This window comes from Eleutherodactylus coqui, chromosome 13 (assembly GCF_035609145.1).
Source record: "Eleutherodactylus coqui strain aEleCoq1 chromosome 13, aEleCoq1.hap1, whole genome shotgun sequence".
Taxonomy (NCBI): Eukaryota; Metazoa; Chordata; class Amphibia; order Anura; family Eleutherodactylidae; genus Eleutherodactylus; species Eleutherodactylus coqui.
In genome coordinates this window covers 67,228,162-67,246,311 of record NC_089849.1, presented here as the reverse complement: position 1 = coordinate 67,246,311, position 18,150 = coordinate 67,228,162, and the positions used below count along the sequence as shown (strand labels likewise).

Genomic DNA, 18,150 nt, shown 5'->3' with positions numbered 1-18,150 from the left:
ATGGCATTGATCAGCCAATTCATAAATCCTGCCTCCAACGTGACAGCTGTGATTGGCTGAGCAGCGGTCGAAGAACCAATCAATGCAGCGCTGGATGAACCAATCACAACCATCGCATTGGTTCATCAAGCGGTGCAATGATTGGCTGAGCAGCGCTCAGAGCTATCGCTTCCTGGAGGCGTGGTTTATGAATCCTGTAACCAGTAAGTGATCTTCTGTGGGCGAACGAAGACTGCAGGACGCGCGACAATCCTCCGGAAAGCAGTGGGAGGATGCAGCCCGAAAATCCTGAAAAATCGGGGTAGGGCTTATTTTTGCGTAGGTCTTATTTGCAGGGAAACACAGTAGTACTCCCTAAAATAACTGTGAACAGAAAATGCCCTTGACTGTAATTTGTGCCACACACAGAACCCCAGAAAATAATTGTGAACACATAGTACTTCTGCCAGTAATTAGAGCCACACACAATGCCCCCAACCATAATGGTGCAATTGGATAGTGTACAGATAGTAATAATGCCCCCAACAATAATTTTGCCAAGGAGATAGTCCTCCTGAATGTGCCCCAGTCTCACAATGTTCCCTCAATCAGTAATAGGGCATATCATCACGTCAGCGAAGGAAGGGTTCAGTTCCCAAATGTCACACAGTACCATGCATTATCATTTGTATATGGGAAGCAGCACAGTTCATAGATACTGCCAGATGCATTATAAAATACACATTAAGGCGTTGCTCAGTATCCATCGGTTGTTAGCTTTGGCACTTTCGTCCTCATGTGTTTTATTATTTTGCACTAATGTCTAATTCTATCTATTTCTTTTTCCTTTGTACTTTTTATGACCTCCAACATAAAGGTTCTTCGTCAACTTCCCAACAGCCAAGCAGTACTTTAGCCAGTTTAAGGACATGGAAGACCCCCTTGAGATGGAGCGCAGTGCTCAATTGCGCAAGCATGGACGGAGAGTAATGGGAGCTATCAACAGTGTGGTTGAAAACCTTCCAGATCCAGAAAAGGTGGCCACAGTCCTGGCTATTGTGGGGAAAAGCCATGCAGTGAAACATAAGGTGGACCCTGTATTCTTTAAGGTGGGTGATTGCAAAAGCCTGTTTACCCTGCTCTGGTTTACTTTATTGTGTTAGATTTTTCTTCCATTACTTTTTGTCTTTTTCTCCATTCACATCCAAAGCTGCTTTTAAAATTTTGCCAGTTACCACAAATAGTAAGTCAGCATGGTTTTGAATGCAGCTTTGGATGTGAATGGTGTATAACTAGAGATGAGCAAGCACGCTCGGATAAGCCAGTTGTTCGAGCGAGCCTCGCTCTTCTCGAGTAACTGCATTCTTGTCTGAGCGTGCTTGGGGGGGCGGAGGGTGGCGGGGTGTAGCGGGGGGGGGAGAGATCTCTCTCACTCTCTCCCCTGCTACCCCCCGCCGCCCCCCCTTCTCCCCGAGCACGCTCAGACAAGAATGCAGTTACTCGAGAAGAGCGAGGCTCGCTCGAATAACTGGCTTATCCGAGCGTGCTTGCTCATCTCTGTGTATAACACAATGTAACTGAGGATTGCGTATTTCAAACAGTGAAGTTATGTGCAAGTAAACCTACACTTTAAACAAGAATTTCTGCTATTAAATTGTATAAGTAGCAAGGACTAAGCCTAGGACTAAAACAGATTGCTTGTCACCTGTTAGCCTTGGTTTCTTGCAAATTATTCATTTTCGGTGCGGTTTCCTTTACCAAGCATGAATGCATTTCTGCCAAACTTATGTTATAATTTCCCATTCTCTGTGCACATTGAATAAATTAAAGGAGTTGTCCCACCAAATAAGTTACCCCCTATCCATTGGATAAGAGATAACTAACTGACTCTTGGGGTCTGACCAGTGGGACCACCGGCAATTGGGAGAATGGTATCTGTAGCATCCCTTAACCCCTTGAGTGGCGGGTTTCCTACCACCCTGTCAGACCCACCAGGGCAGGTTTTTTAAAATGGTCTAATCATTGAATTTCAACTAATTTTGCAGTTGCGTCTCAAGAGCCATAACTTTTTCATTTTTCCATTGACATGGCCATATGAGGGCTTGTTTTTTGCGGGGCAAGTTGTGATTTTTTAAACAGGGGGGAGGAAAAAAAGAAATGGGGAAAAAAGAAAAAAAGGGGCCATGTCATTAAGGGGTTAAATAATGTATTAACTTCCTTCTCTGGGTCATTACGACGCACACGGATACCACATGTGTGATTGTATTTTTGATTTTTTACAAAGTAAAGGGAGACAAGTGTTTTTATAATTTTTTTTAAATAATTTTTTTACTTTTTTTTTTTTTGTCCCTTTAGGGGACTTCCAAAGGGACCCATCAGGACCCCCTGATCACATTCCGGGGGTCCGATGGTGACAGCCCTTTACATGCTGCAGTGACAGCCCTTTACATGCTGCAGTCACATAGACTGCAGCATGTATAGGGTTAACACAGCAGAGATCAGAGGGTTTTCTCTGATCTCTGCTGTAAGAGCTGGTTCCTGGCTGTCCTCTGACAGCTAAGCACTAGCTCTCCCTGCCACAGAGACAGTCAGCTTGCTTCTGACAAGCCGATAGTTTCTATGGCAACCTGTAAACAAAGCAGGACACTTAGAAGCAGGAGATTGCCAGCATATCGGCAATATCTTCTGCTGGTTTTTCAAAGCCCTTGCTTTGTTCTCTGTGGGACTGTGCAGGCAGAGCACAATGGCACAGCTTGTGGCATTGTGCTCTGCAGCTCCCATAGTGATACATAGCCCGGAAATAACAGATTTCCCTGCATAGCTCCGATGGAGCGCTGTCCTGCATACTGTAATATACATATACAGAACACCCTCAGATATTGGAGCTCTGTCCTTCATACTGTTAGAAACATGCGCTATACACTTTATATGCAGTTATAGGGTGCCTTTGTATGGCACCCAAAATAAATAAGAGCTGGGGAGTGTGCGAGTGGCAATTGGAGTGGAAAGGGTTAATGTTAAAATAAAAAATACTTGCTGTATTATACCGTAAATTATATAGCATACACATTCATAGCGCACTTCCCCATTAAAAAAAATATACACAGATAATCCAAAGCTCTCTTCCCAGTAATGATCTACGCATCCAGAGTGCAGCCCATTGTTTTATAGGTTACAGTCCGTTTATAGGTTGTAGTTAGAGATGAGCGAGCGTACTCGGTTCGGGTGTTTTTGCACTCAAGCACCGCTTTTTCCGAGTAACTGACTACTCGAACGAAAAGATTCGGGGGGCGGGGGGCGGCGTGGTGGAGCGGGGGGTAGCAGTGGAAAACAGGGGGGAGCTCTCTCTCTCTCCCCCTCCATCTTTTCGGCCGAGTAGTCAGTTACTCGGAAAAAGCGGTGCTCGAGTGCAAAAACACCCGAACCGAGTACGCTCGCTCATCTCTAGTTGTAGTCAATGGGGCCCATTCAGCGTGTTCAGTTCCATCATAAAATGAGTCCATTTGGCCAGTGGATTCCCATTTTCCGCTACCATAAAAGAATCCCCAAAAGCAGATGTGAGCATAGCTTAACTGACACGTTGGATTTATTTTGTAGGTTGGTGTGATTACAGTAATACCAAATTGAGGGCTTAGTCACACAGGCGCATTGGCGCCCGTGTTACTGCAGGAAGAAGACGGCCGTACTTCAAGACGGACATCTCTCTGCAGCGCCGGGAGAAAGAACATGTGACTGGCTTCATTGCCGGTCATGTGTTCTTTTTTTCAGCGCTACGGGGAGTCGTCCGTCTTGAAGTAAGGGCTCAGTCACACGGGCGCATCGACACCCATATGACTGAGCCTTTTTTAAGTCTTTAATTGTTTTTTTTGAGTACCTGCAACTTTTTGATTGTTTTTACTGCATTTTTTGGGGGGTGGGAGCGATGAGCGAAAAAAGCTTCATTTTTCTTTTTACTGCATTCATCATTTGGGTTAAATAATGCGATAACTTTATAGTTCCGGTCATTATGGTTATACCAATTGTGTGTGTGTTTTTTTTCATACTAATGCAGGAAAATGGGGAGGGGTTTCCAACTTTTTTAATATATTTTTTTTAACATTTTGTTTTCACTTTTTTCATCTCATAAGGGACTTGACCATGCAATCTTTTCAGTGCTAGTATTTTTGTAGTATTCTTCTGATTACATGGCCAGAATGATCATAGGTCATGATGAAGTATTGGGTATTCGTTGACTGGTTTATGTCATTTTCTTAGGTTGTTTTGCTATTTGTGGTTTCATAGGAGCTCCCTTATGTGCTGCTTTAATGAATGTTCTTGGACAGCCTTTTTCTTTGAGTCTTCTTTTTATGATCCTACTTTGTAAATGAAAATTGCTATCTTTTGTGTAGTTCCCTCTAATCTGATGTCATACTGGCGGACACGGAGGCATACAGGTTCTGTATGGTATCCTGCGGCATATTTGTCCACATTTGCTGTAATTGAGCCTTTAGATCATGCAAACTTGTAGACTGTCGGAGTTGGCGTCCCAGATGGTCTCATACACGGAAGTGTGACAGTGTTGTGGAGACATTCCTGTGACCCCCTTGTGTGTGCGGCCGAGCATTCCTCTTGGAAGCCGCTGTGAGAGGAACACATGTGGCTGCAGGATGTCCTGAACATATCGCTGAGCTGTTATTGTCCCTCGTACCACTACTAGGGGGGACTGACTGTCGTATGCGATGCCCCCCAGATAATCACACCAGCAGGGGGCAGTGTGCTGCTCCACAGCAAAGGCAGGATTGAGGCGCTCACCCCGAGGTCTCCAGACACAAACATGGCCATTGTCAGTGCCCAAACTAAACTTGGATTTGTCACTGAAGACAACCCGGTACCAATCCATAGCAGTCCAGTTTTGTTGTTCATGACACCACTGCAAACAGAGGCGAGGATGGATGGTTGTCAAAGGCAGTACACATCATGGGCACCTTCAGCCACGCATCTGGAAATGGTTTCAACAGACACAGACGCCTGGAACGATGGTGCCACCTGAGTCTGGGTGGTAAACAAGATACTTTCCAGAATAAGTTTTTTTTTCTATTTTTTTGGAATGGCAGTATCTTGGTCTAAGAAAGAGGATATTATTGGGATTTCTTTTTAGTAGGGTATGTTCGAATACATACAGGTAACATCCAGAGTGGCCCACTTGTAAATACCAAGTTGGCAGACCTGGAAGCCAGTGTTAGGCCATAAGTTGCCATAGCAATCATTGGCACCCTGTGATCTCATTGCATGGGGGGCTATTGAGTAACAGATGCAGCCCCTTCTTTCAATGTAAGCAATGTAGGTACGCAAGGGGTTAACTGGCTGGGATCTGACTGAACTCCTTCCTGTGGCAACATAGGTTGGGTCTCATGTAGGGGTTAAATAGAATATATACAATTCAACCTCCATCCCAAGCACTTGGCCCTTTGAGATATATATATATATATATATATATATATATATATATACAAATCCTTGCACCCTTAGGCCTCCTTCCCACGAACGGATTTCCGCCGCGTAATTCGCGGCGAAAATCCGCTGCGTTGCCCGCTGCTATTAGGTTCTATTGAACCTAATAGCACAATGCTCACGATGCGTAATTCCACCGCGGAATTACGCACCGCGATTTCTCCCGTCCTCACCCGCAGCATGCTCTATTTTCTGCGGGTGAGGACGGGCTGTACGCACTGACGGCTTCCATTGCAGTCAATGGAAGCCGTCCGTTCACGCTATCTCCCGCTGTAACCAGCGGGAGATAGCGTGAAAAAACGCTTTCCCGCCCACCGCCGCGCGTCATCTGACGCCAAATGACGCGGCCGGCCGCGTCACGTGACGCGGCCGGCCGCGTCACGTGACACGCTCGGTGACGCGGCGGTGGTGGGCGGTGACGGGCGGTGACGCGCGGCGGTGGGCGGGGAAGCGATTTCACGCTATCTCCCGCAGGTAAGTATAGGGGCTCTGGGGGGCGCCGTGACGGGCTTCACAGCGGAATATTACGCTGCGGAGCCCGTCACGCTCGTGGGAAGGAGGCCTTAGGGCGAGCACCCACTGGCGTTTGCGTTTTCCGCGGGAAAAAAACGCAGCGTTTTCGCCGCGTTCCCCGCGTTTTTCCGCCCGTTTTCCGCGGCGTTTTTCGCGGCGTTTTCGCGGCGTTTTCGCGGCTTTTCCATTAATTTCCATGGAGAAAAATAAGGACACATATGCAACTGACAGCTCCTATGTTAAAAACGCAAACGCAACGCAAAAAAAACGCCAGTGGACAGGAATACATGTTATCTCTATGCCTGTGCAGGAAAAACGCAAAACGCAAAACGCAAAACGCAGGTAAAAAAACGCCAGTGGGTGCTCGCCCTTAAAGTAGGAGGCTTATTGTATTACACAGCTCACGGATAACACAGTAATGTGATGGATGTCCACCACTCCATGGTGAAATAAGGTAGCTAAACATTCTGTATTTCAGAGGAGTGCTGAATCTCCACCCTCTTGAAGTAGTCTGCACTATTTCTCCACCCAATATGGATGTGACATCTTCAGTCACAGAAGGGCAGCTGATTTCCTCAAAGATTCAGCCCTGGAAAAAACAGATTGTGCAGAGCCGCCTCTAAATTGATGCAGATTGTTGGTCTGGGTAATGCTACCTACGACCATAACATTGACTGGTTGGAACACTGAACCTTGCTCCCTAGGTGCTATGTGACTTCTTCTCTTCCTGCTTCCTAACAGACATATGGCGCCCCTGTTGGATGCAAGACTGGAAATTGATTTTTTTCTCTCCATGCTCAGCCACGTAACAGTGGCAGGAGGCTAGTTGCAAATGGTGACAAGGATGTAAATTCTATTTGCCATCTGCCAATTCTAGGGCGCATTGGCGAACAAATTAGTTGCCATCTGAAGCCCAGTATTGGGGAGCCCGGCAGTCAGATCCCCAATGATCACCTAGTTATCTCTTATTCTGTGGATAGGGGGTAACTTAATTTGGTGGGACATCCTTTTCTTTGACCAGTCTTGACTTTAAAAGCATGCCATGCTTGTGGAGGTCCAACCTCTGGGATGTGCTGATTTAGAGCTGTGTCCTCTTCTTAAGGTTGCCATACACCTTCACTAGCTGTCAGCCAAACAGTATTTTGTCCCACAGCCATTCCTCTCCACTGCCCATACATGTGCATGCTTGGCCAATGGCCCGTGTGCAAACAATCAATGCATCTCCAATTCTCGATGGTTTTCATGGATGAGGATAGGACATCCAATGTTCAATGTCCATGGAGTTTGGACAGCACATGAATGGGTGTCCGTGTGCTTTTCAATGCAAGTTGCACCTAAGTTTCTCGGGTGCTGCTCGCAAAAGGCCATGTGAGTCCGTCCTTAGGCTCGTTTTACATCAGTGTCAGAGATTCCTTGATGGAACTCAACGAAGCCCATAAGTTAATGGGGTAGGTCAGGCCTGCAGTGTTTAGTGTGTGATGAATTTGGCACTGTGTCATGGTTCCCATTTATAAAGTTTTCGCGTAGGCAATGATATAGCAGTGGACAATCTGTTATTGAACGACTAGGAAGATTCACCATTCAGGAGTCTAGGATGCTTGTGTAATAACTCCTATTGAACCTGAATATTCCAAATTACTGTTAGCAATTTTCTGGAAATTTATGGTTGAAAATTTTTTTAACAACTTGACAGAAAAGGAGAATCAAAGATTTACTGTAAAGAAATGTCATCTTCATAGCAGAGTTTGAACCTGTTGTCACTACAGCCTATAAATGTATAGAATTAAGTTCTCTTAAAAGGGGGAAATAGATGAAAATACACAATACAATGTGCTATATGAACCCTTTCCCAACATGCACTGTACATACCAGTAGGGAAGGGGTTAATATAGTATATTGTATTGTGTATTTTCAGTTATTTCCTCTCTTAAGGGGGAAATGCAGATAGCGGCATCTAGCGGCCTTGAATAGGGCACCCACTTTCACCCCATCGCAACGTCCACGATCCGAACACGGGATGCCGTTAGTTGCCATGGCCATTCTAAAAACGCAATGAAAAGTGTTGTCTGCACTCCAAATTAGTACCAATGAAAATATCACATTGTCTCGCAAAATATAAGCCCTCACACAACATTGCAGACGGAAAAATAAATAAAAATGATGGTTCTCCGAATATGAGACTGAAAATTGGCCCAATGAAAGGGAGGCCCCAAAATCCACAAGGTGCGCCTTCATTTTTGAGGCCTGTGTTTGAGTCATGTTACAAACTATGGCCACATGTAGAATTTTCTATAAACTGTAGATTCAAAGTAGCAAATATTAACTTTTGTTTATCTGCTAACGTCTGTTATGTCACAGAAAAAAAATATTAAACTCGAAAATCAGCAAGAAAAATGAAATTTTTAAATTTATCCTCCAATTTGCTTAAGTCTCTGTGAAACACCTAAAGAGTTAACAGAATTTGTAAATGCTTTTTTGAAACCTTTGTGGGGTGCACTTTTTAAGATGAGGTAATTTATGGGTGTTTCTAGTATATCTGAAAGTCACCTCAGAATTGAATTGATCCCTTAAAAAAAATAGATTTTGGTTATTTTTATTAAAAATTTTAAAAAAAGTCCAGTACAATTACATATTTTCCAATGTCCAAAATAAATGCCATCTTTCCAAATGGTACAACATAAAGTGCACATATGGTAAATGTTATGTATTAATTATTTTGCATGGTCTGTCTTACAAGTAAATAATTTTAGTTTGAAAATTGGAAATCTTTCAACATTTTCTGTAAATTTAGATATTTTTTGGGGGGAACAAGTGCAAAAGGTATCAACCAAAATTTACCAGTGGCATAAAGTACAGTGTGTCACTGAAAAAAACATTCTCAAAATCGCTTATAAAAGTAAAAGCATTTTAAAGTTAAAGTGACACATGTAGGATTTAAAAAATTTGTTTAGGCCTCACGTCCACGGGGAAAAGAAGAATTAAAATCCGCAGCGTTTCTCCCGCACATGGATCTGCGCCCCATAGGAATGCATTGGACTCCTGCAGGTAGTTAAATACCTGTAGATGTCATTTTTCCCGTCAGGCGCGGATCCGCGTGCGGGAAAAAAATGGACATCCCATCCTGCATTTTCATGCAGGCCTCCCACGGGGACGGCTCCCGCAGGCTTCTATTGAAGCCTATGGAAGCCGTCTGGATCCGCGGGAGAACCGTACCAGAATTAAACTTACCTGCTCCGGACGATGCGGCTCTTCCTTCCTTCGCGGCCGGATCATCTGGAGCAGGTGAGTTTATTCTGATCTTTAGCCTCATGTCCGCGGGGCAGAAGGGACCCGCTACGGATTCTCCATGGAGAATCCGCGGCGGGCCTGATTTTCCCTGTTGACATGAGACCTTAGGAAGGTGAAAACTGGCTGCAGTAGGAAGGGGTTAAAGAGATCACACAATAATAAAAAGTAAAAGAGGCTATACATATAGGAATAAAATAAACAATCAGTTTTTTTATTAAATACCAATTCATACAAAAAATAGTAAAAGAGAAAGCAAGCTGCGAAGTGAGAAGCAATGGCGGGATCTATGAAGGGAAAGCCGCCATACGCCAATGAGCATATAAAGTGCACAGGTAAGTATCAATATCCAATATCATGCACTGAACAAATATAGAATGTGCACAGAAGAGTATCAAAAATACAAAATACCATGTACAAAAATATGTATATCACATGCAACATGTAAGTGGATAAAGAGACAGAAATCCTAATAGCAGCCTAAATAGTAGCCCTAAATCCTAACAGCAGCCTCATGTGGTACAGAGTGTTAAAGGGATTCTGTCATTAAAAAAGAAAAAATTCTATACTTACCTATTCCTTCCCCGTCAGTGTACTTACCAGATCTTCACCTCCCCTATTGTCTCCTTTCTCTTGCAGTCCGTGAAGGGGGGGGGGGGGGGGGGGGGAGTCACCTCACCTCCAGCTGGCTGATTCCTCTGCTTCCTGTGAGGTTACGTACATTGCCGACAGTCTCCTACCTGCCTGCCAATGTACATTATATCACAGTTCACAGGCCAGCAGAGGGGAGTCCGATCTACTGCAGAGACTGCTCATGTGAGCTGTCTCTGAAATAGATTAAAATTCCTTCCTAGGCAGTGAACGCTACAGCACAGGAACATGACCTTCACTGACCTGCAGGAAGAGAATACGAGGAATGCCGACTTCAAAATAAGCCAGGCGGCCCGAGGTGAGGTGACTCCAGTTGCACTGTAGATGCTCAGAGAGGAGGAGATGTGGTAAGGAGACTGACGAGGGAGGAATAGGTGAGTATAGAATTTTTGTTTTTTTTATGACAAAACCCCTTTAAGGAAGCAGAAATGCAGTCCTAAGCTCTCGCTCACAACCTGAAGGTTGCTGATTTAATCCCCACTTGGTTAGCTGGATCAAGGTTGACTCATCCTTCAGAGGTCAGTAAAATGATGACTGCGGAAGGCAATAGCAACCCCCAACCCCCCAAAAAAACTGCCAAGAAAATGACTCAGTGCTTAACCATCTATAATCCTGGCTCAATGTAAAGTTCACAGGTAAGTTTGTACACGAATATGTGTGATCAGTAGCATGGGAAAACACATGCACAGAACACTATATAGGAATATACAGGAAACATGCCACACTAAAGGAAAACAGCCATTGATTGAATTCAATGAATTGGTGAGTGCTGCCTCTGATTTGCTGAGCGCAGAGACCAATCACAGGCAGCTCTCAACTGTCGTTTAATAGCTGAGAGCTGCCTCTAATTGGTCACAGTGCTCAGCCAATCAGAGGCAGCCCTTTCAGTAGGCGGGGATTTTAAATCCCCACCTGCTGAAAGCACTTCAGAGCAGTGCAGGAGAAGACCCAGCAGCTGCGGAGAGGCGAGTACATATATTTTTTAATTTTTCCACACATTTTAGGGATGTTTTTCAGGGAAGGACTTATAATTTAAGCCCTTCCCCGGAAATCACTGCAGGGCTTGCCGGCAGCCCATTGCTTTCAATGGGCGAACATCGCGCTCCTCTGCCACAGCTGTCACAGCTGTGACAGAGGATTTCTTCATCTCTACAGGGAGTCCCATTGATACTAGATACTGGGACAGTGCTGTCACGGTGTTCAGTGACAAGGGAACTCTCCACGGAGATGAAGAAATTCTCTGCCACAGCTTTCACAGCTGTAGCAGAGGATCGCAGTGTTCTCTGTATGTCAATGGGGCCACCACAGCTGCCGCCAGCCCCATTGACCGAAGATGAAACCCCTGGATGTGACAGCATCCAGGGGTTTCATATTCAAGGAATCTCCTGCTGCAGCTGTCACAGCCATAGCAGGGAATAGCGAGCAGCGCTCTTTTTGTGCGGATAAACGCCCCTAGGTCTGCTTTTTTTCTGCGTGCCGCCTGCTTTGGTCATGCAAGTTTTTGAACGCATGAGTTTTGCGCACAAAAATTCGCTTGTTAAAATGCCCGTGTGACTGAGCCCTCATTCCGAGGCAAGATGAGTAAAATAGGCATTTTATCTCATTTTTATAGTTGTTTTTTTAATGGTTTTTGCTGTGCAGGATAAATAGTGTGTTCAATTTATTGTACAATTCGTTACAGATAGGATGATATCAAATATGTGGATTTTTTAAATTTAAACTTTTTTTTTTAACAAACCAGGTAAAGTGTGCAAAAAAGGTGTTTTTTTGTAATTTTTTTACATGTTTTATTTACACTATTTTTTAAACATTTTTTATTCCCTGCAGAGGACTTGAGCCATAAAAGCTCTGATCGCTGTGATAATGCATTGCAGTACATCTGTACTGCAATGCATTATCACTCACAATAGCGATCACAGGCCATGGCAGGCCTGGATACCAGTGTATGGCGTCCGTTTGCCATGGCAACCCATCGCTCCTCCATGATGTACATTGATAGTGACATGCAAAGGGTTAAGAACGGGGAATTGTAGTTCTCATTCATCCCCGCTGTTGCAGCGAGAGGCTGGCTATCCTGTTGCGGGATGGTGCTGGCTCACTTCCATCGGGAGGCTGGCTTACAGCTCCTCTTGCGGAATAGTGCGAGCTCGCTTCTGAGCCTACACAAGTTTACCTCCTGTTGTGCTAACTACCATCCTTTCAGAATGTAAACGTACGTCTAATGGCATTAAGGAGTTAAGGAGAATCTGTCACCAGGTTGCTGCTCTCCAAATCACAGGCAGCAGGAACTTGGGACAGGCACTTACATTGCAGGTATGTATGTTTTATTTGGAAACACTGTGGCACTTTAGAAAAAGCATAGCTTGAAATACTCTCAAAGAGTCGCAGTTGCGGGGCCAGGTCGGCCTCTTCCCACCTGGATTGGCTAGGCTGACAGGTCTTTCCCTATTAGTTTATAGTGAGAAACTTTTCAGTCTAGCGGAACCAAGAGGGGAGAGGCTAGCCTGATCCCTCCACCGTTACTCTGAGAGCCAGGGGCCTAACTAAAGGCTCATGGGCCCAGGTGCAAAAGTTTATCTTGGGGCCTCCCAACTTCTCTTAACTCCTTAACGCAGAGACATAACTTGAAGCTTCTGGGCCCCAATGCAAAACCTGTAACAGGGCCCCAAACTAATGCTTTATTCATAGTACTGGGTTACCTATATGGAGAAGAGCGGCCTTATGGGCCCCTTAAGGCTCCTTGGCCCGGGTGCAACCACATCTCCTGCATCCCCTATAGTTACACCAGTGTCTGAGCCCCTCTCTGAGTGGATTTTGAAAGTATGAGTTTTCTGAATCTGTCAGTCTTTCAGAATAAAACATATATGCCTGCCCTGAACTCATGTTGCCTGTAGTTCAGACAGCATAAACGTGGTGACAGGTTCCATTTAAATTGAGTAGTATTTCATTACATTCAGGGGATCCGACATTGCCGGTATCAAAACATCCCAATATAAGGACAAACTGAAAGGTCACGATTGTCTGCAACCTTTTCAGTATGTGAGCTCCATTTAAAAATACCTGGTGGTGTTAAGGAGATATCAGAGCTTGAGCGGGTACAAAGGCGGGCAACTAAAGTAATAAATGCAATGGGTGGACTACAATACCTAGAGAGGCTATCAAAATAGGAATTTTTTAATGAGGGGTGACCTAATAACTATGTATAAATATATCAGGGGTTAATACAGAGATCTCTCCCATCATCTATTTGCACCCAGGACTGTGACTGTAACTGTGACTGTACATTAGAGGAAAGAAGGTTTCTACATCAACATAGAAGGGGGTTCTTTACTGTAAGAGCAGTGAGACTATGGAACGCTCTGCCTGAGGACGTGGTGATGGCAAATTTGAAAGAAGAGATTAAGAGGGGCCTGGACTCCTTTCTTGAGCAATACAACATTATATGTTATAATCATTAATTACTTCAAAAGGATCGGTAATCCGGGGATTATTCCGATTGCCAGATTGGAGTCAGGAAAGAATGCTTTCCCTCAAATGAGGAAAATTGGCTTCTACCTCATGGTTTTCTTTTTTTTGCTTTCCTCTGGATCAACATTGAGGGTGACAGGCTGAACTGGATGGACATATGTCTTTTTTTGGCCTTACATATTATGTTACGATGTTCAGTTGTTTGCTCAAAATCCTATATTATCACTATGTATAGCTATTATATGTTTTTCCCATTTCTTCTTGATTGCTTTATGTCTCCGCTCTATTAAAGCAGAGCTGTGATCTGTGACTACAGCTAGCAACACTGCGTTCAGAGAGTCCAAGATAGTCTGAAATCTACCTCCTGTATTATTATTGGTTCAGTGAGTCACGCCCCCACCTCTTCATTGGTTCAGGCTGCAGCTCAGCCTCCTCTGATTGACTGCTGTGTATAAACACAAGCCTACCACTAGCTCACCAGGAAACCAGATAGTTCATTACAATTACAATAAGCCTAGAATGATTACAATGTGCATTCTACCACTAAACCGGCAGTGAGAAAAGTTGAACATCAGAGAATTTTCACATATTTAGTAAGGGTGGTTATTGGATAGTTCCTATAAGACCACTTTAAGACAGCCATATTATGGCCATGTTTTGGATTTTATAACACAGATTTAATGAACCAAACTTAGATCCAAGTTCACTTCAGTAAGACCATGGGAAGCCTGTAAGCTGCGGCTGTTATACGGATGTTAAAATGAAATAGCATGGAGGCTGTAATTGTTCTAAGTAGTAAAATAAAGTGTTAATAACTATTTAAAACAGTTGGCAGTATGGTATTAGCCTGGTGTCAATTACTAGTCACATGGTACTGACCCCAGTGCTGAGTTTCAGTAGTGCAAGAACATTAAAGAGCCACTCTGTTTTGTTTTTTCTATTTATTATGTAGCTACCACCACAATATATGTAAGTGAGCTACTGTTAGTTATTACTTTCTATCTGCAACTCCTGGCCTCTTTCTCTACAGGTGGTCATGTGATCTCAATAAGGATCAACTTGGGTTTATGCTGTCTGAAACTAGTCAGTTTCTCAGTCTGTGTGATGCTGTTGCATGAGTCCTACCACAGAAACTGCCTACAGGGGCTGACAGGCACTCCTTTCCTAGTTAAGGCTCATTCACACAGGTGTATGCAACTTCAGTCGGTGAAATACGCAGAGTTTTTACTTGTGTTTATATGTACATTTGGTACGTATGCATTTTTTGTGCGCATGTTGCATCCGTGTTCACTGCGTTTTTCATGCACACAAAAAAAAATGCAAGTAGGCTGATGTCCCAATTTTTTCCCCACTATCCCCTGACAGCATGCGTAGAATATACATGTAACTGCGTATCTTTTGCATTTTTACGTGATCCCATAGACTTTATTGGGCAATTTCGGTCCATGATACAGACCACTATTGGGCATGCTGCTTTTTTACTTGCATAAAATAGGTGTCTGAAAACGCCAATGCAAATCAATGGGGTTTATAACAGAGGAGTTCACAGCTACTTCTTCTGACTGTATAATTATGATCAGTAGCTTATGTAGGGGAATATAGAAGGTAATAATTAAACATTCCCCAGCATGCAGAAATTGTATAGCTTTTAGCTAGTGGTGTGCTGATGAATCATAAAAACCCAATCCAGATGTTGCCCTTGTTCAAATTTGAACCTTGAACTCCAGCACTGCAAGGAGCACTGCTTACAACTGAGCCACTACACCTCTTTCTTCCTATCTCCCAAGGAGGAGAAAATGGAGAAGAACAATAATAATGAACACAAGAGAACATACAAACTTCATGCAGATGTTGTCTATAATCAGCCATGAACCTAGAACTCCAGCACTTCAAGGCAACAATACCAGCCACTAAGCCACCAAGCTTCTTCTCTGGAGGAGGAGAAAAATAAGAAGGCAGAGAATATTGTCTTACTTTCTTTCATCTCCTCCTATTACTGCTTCTCCTCCTTATTGTCTTTCTCCTTCACTTTCTTCTTCTTCTCTTTCTCAAATAAAGAAGGAAGAGCAAGAAGAAGGAAGAACAATCATAGTGGCTCAGTCATTAACACTGTTGCCTTGCAGTGCTAGGGTCCTAGGTTCAAATTTATCCAAGCACAACATCTGCATGGATTTCTCTCTTTGTATTTCTCCTCCTCCCCCAGAAAAGGAAGACCAAGCATGGCTCAGTTATTTGTACTTGAGTTCTTTGTTCAGATCTTACCAAAGGCAATATCTGGGTAGAGCTTTTATATTTATTCTTATTGTTTTCCTAGTCTGGAGCGGAACTGACAGGTGTGGTGGCTCTGTTGTTAGCACTTTTGCTTTACAGTGCAGGAGGTTCAAAAATGACCAAGGGCACCATCAGAATTGAGGTTTTCAAAGTCCATTCAGATGTTATCATTGATCGGATTTGAACCTAGGACCCCAGCACTGAAACGCAACAGTGCTAACAACTGAACCATATTCCTAGAAGAAGAGCAAGCACACACCTATGTTAGTGAAGCCAACTTTTTATTCCCATTGATTTCAATGGGAGTCGGAATTGGCTGTCCTAATTTTTCAAATTGGGTTGGGCGCTCCAGACCTGAATATTTCAATAATCACTCAACACTAGATAAGATCAGTATTGTACAGCTGCATAGATTCACCTCCTAATTCTCCGCAGTTAGAGGAAATGCCAATTACTGTCCTGGTTCCTGGCATCTGTCTTTTAGCACAGAGCTGACGTTGCTAAAGTTGTTTCCTGCTGGGTTTGGACTTGTTATGGTCTTCCTGTCCCTTTCTGAATTTGATCTGTACTGTATTATCTTAACCATATTTCAAGAGGGTTTATTAAAATACAGCCTAACAAATCCAATCCTCCCAACAGAATTAGCTAATCCTGAGAGCTAATAGGTTACGATAATGTCATAAGCTACACAAACAGGCTGCTGGAGGGACTCCATGCCATGTAACGTAATAGTGTGGAGCTTCACTATACAGTTGAGTGTGAATTTCCCTTTTGTGAAAATATATACCTATTATAATATTGTTTAATGATCTTTTGTTGGGTCTCTCTAATATTAACCTCTTATTCTTTGCACTAGATCCTGACTGGGGTGATACTGGAGATCATTGCCGAAGCGTTTGCCAAAGATTTCACCCCTGAAGTACAGCTAGCTTGGAGCAAATTACGGAGCCTCATATGCAGTCATGTACTGGCAACATACAAGGAGGTGGGCTGGACACAGTACCCCAGTAATTCCGTGTGAGCACGTCCATCTTCCAGAGAGAGCCAAGCCAAGGACTTCAGATTCTAGCTATCTCAGATCTCTGGGAAAGCTGGGGAGTACGGGTGGTGGGGAGAATAGGCTTGGGTAGCTGGGTGGGCATTGGGATTATATCTACAGGGTCTCTACAAACAGGGTGGGATGGGATTTTTAATATGGCAGGAAAGCGTGATATGGTTCATTTGACCTAGCCACAAGCAGATAGAGTTTATACAACAGAGACAAATGATAAAAGAACGGGGTCAATCTCCGTGGGAGGGAGCAGAGACATATCATTCCGAGGATCTAACGTTTCACAGTGCGGCTTCCATCTACATCATTAGGGTAATTTTTTTTTTTACCAGTGGAAATATCTAGCATTGTAAGCCAGGCTATTTTGAGATTGTCCTTGCCCTGTTATTCTCCGTCCCATATTTTTTTCCATGTGTCCTATGTTCTATAAGGCATGAGAAACAGATGGTTCTTAAGAGATCCGTAGCTCATAAACGGGCCCCTGTACACGAAGGGGTTAACATTGCTTCATGACTCAGTTACAACCCCACCGTTTTTTTGCTTGGCATGCACTTGTATATGGCAATTACTCTTCTTTTCTCATAATCTTGCTTTGGCTGGTTCTCATTTGATCAAGTGGCTTCATGAAACCAGTATATAAATATGTATACATGGTACAGTTATTTGCACCAGGCATTTCGTTTTATCTTCAGTTATCAAAGATTCTACGGGACCAAATGTACAGGGAGATTTAGATTTGTATGGGATAAATTATCATATTATAAAGAAGCAGTATCAGATTAACATTGCAATATATCAGCCGGGATATGCTATCACCCTATGTCAGTAAGTCAGCCCATAAGCCACAACTAAAGAGTTTAAGACTATATGGCAGAATGTTTCGGATGGTGGTGTGGGAATGAAATTGTAGAATAGACATGTATACACACCTGGCCTGTGACAAATTGTGTCAAAATGTGTCTGTCCATATATATAATGTTCTGTTTTACTGTGATATAGAAATAAAAACATACTATTGGATCTATAATGGAGTTGGCCTCTATGTGAATGAGTTATGTCGATGATCTTGGAACTGGTTTCGCTCCATAGGAGAGGATTTCGTACTTGAACATTATGAATTTTTTTTAACTGTATGTCACATACAACATATTCATAGGAGGGGAACACCTCATCGAGATGAAGCACTTTTAACCTCAACCATGACTACCCACTGCCCTCATACTCCATATTATATTCTCAAAGGTCCATGGCATGACAACATCACAGCCTCCTGCACCGTAGGTGCCAGAGTACATCACCGATTTAGGATTTCCGTATCATTGCAGACTCGAGACGCCGGAGATGCAAAAAGACATTCTTCTGTCTTATGGATACGTTTGTGGGTCCACAAAGTGCTTTGTTCCCCCAACATTGCTCCATTGTTTTCCAACTATGTTACCTTA

At 43.5% G+C, this 18,150-nt stretch overlaps 1 protein-coding gene across 1 annotated transcript in view; it reads left to right on the top strand.

The window, feature by feature from the left end:
- CYGB (cytoglobin) overlaps window positions 1-17,735 on the top strand; it is a 41,215-nt gene extending 23,480 nt beyond the window's left edge. The window contains exons 2-3 of the mRNA XM_066587832.1: window positions 857-1,088; window positions 16,514-17,735. Of these exons, the coding sequence (XP_066443929.1) occupies window positions 857-1,088; window positions 16,514-16,678 (397 nt within the window). The 3' untranslated portion in view covers window positions 16,679-17,735. The remainder of the gene's footprint in view (window positions 1-856; window positions 1,089-16,513) is intronic.
- Window positions 17,736-18,150: the final 415 nt, after the last annotated feature.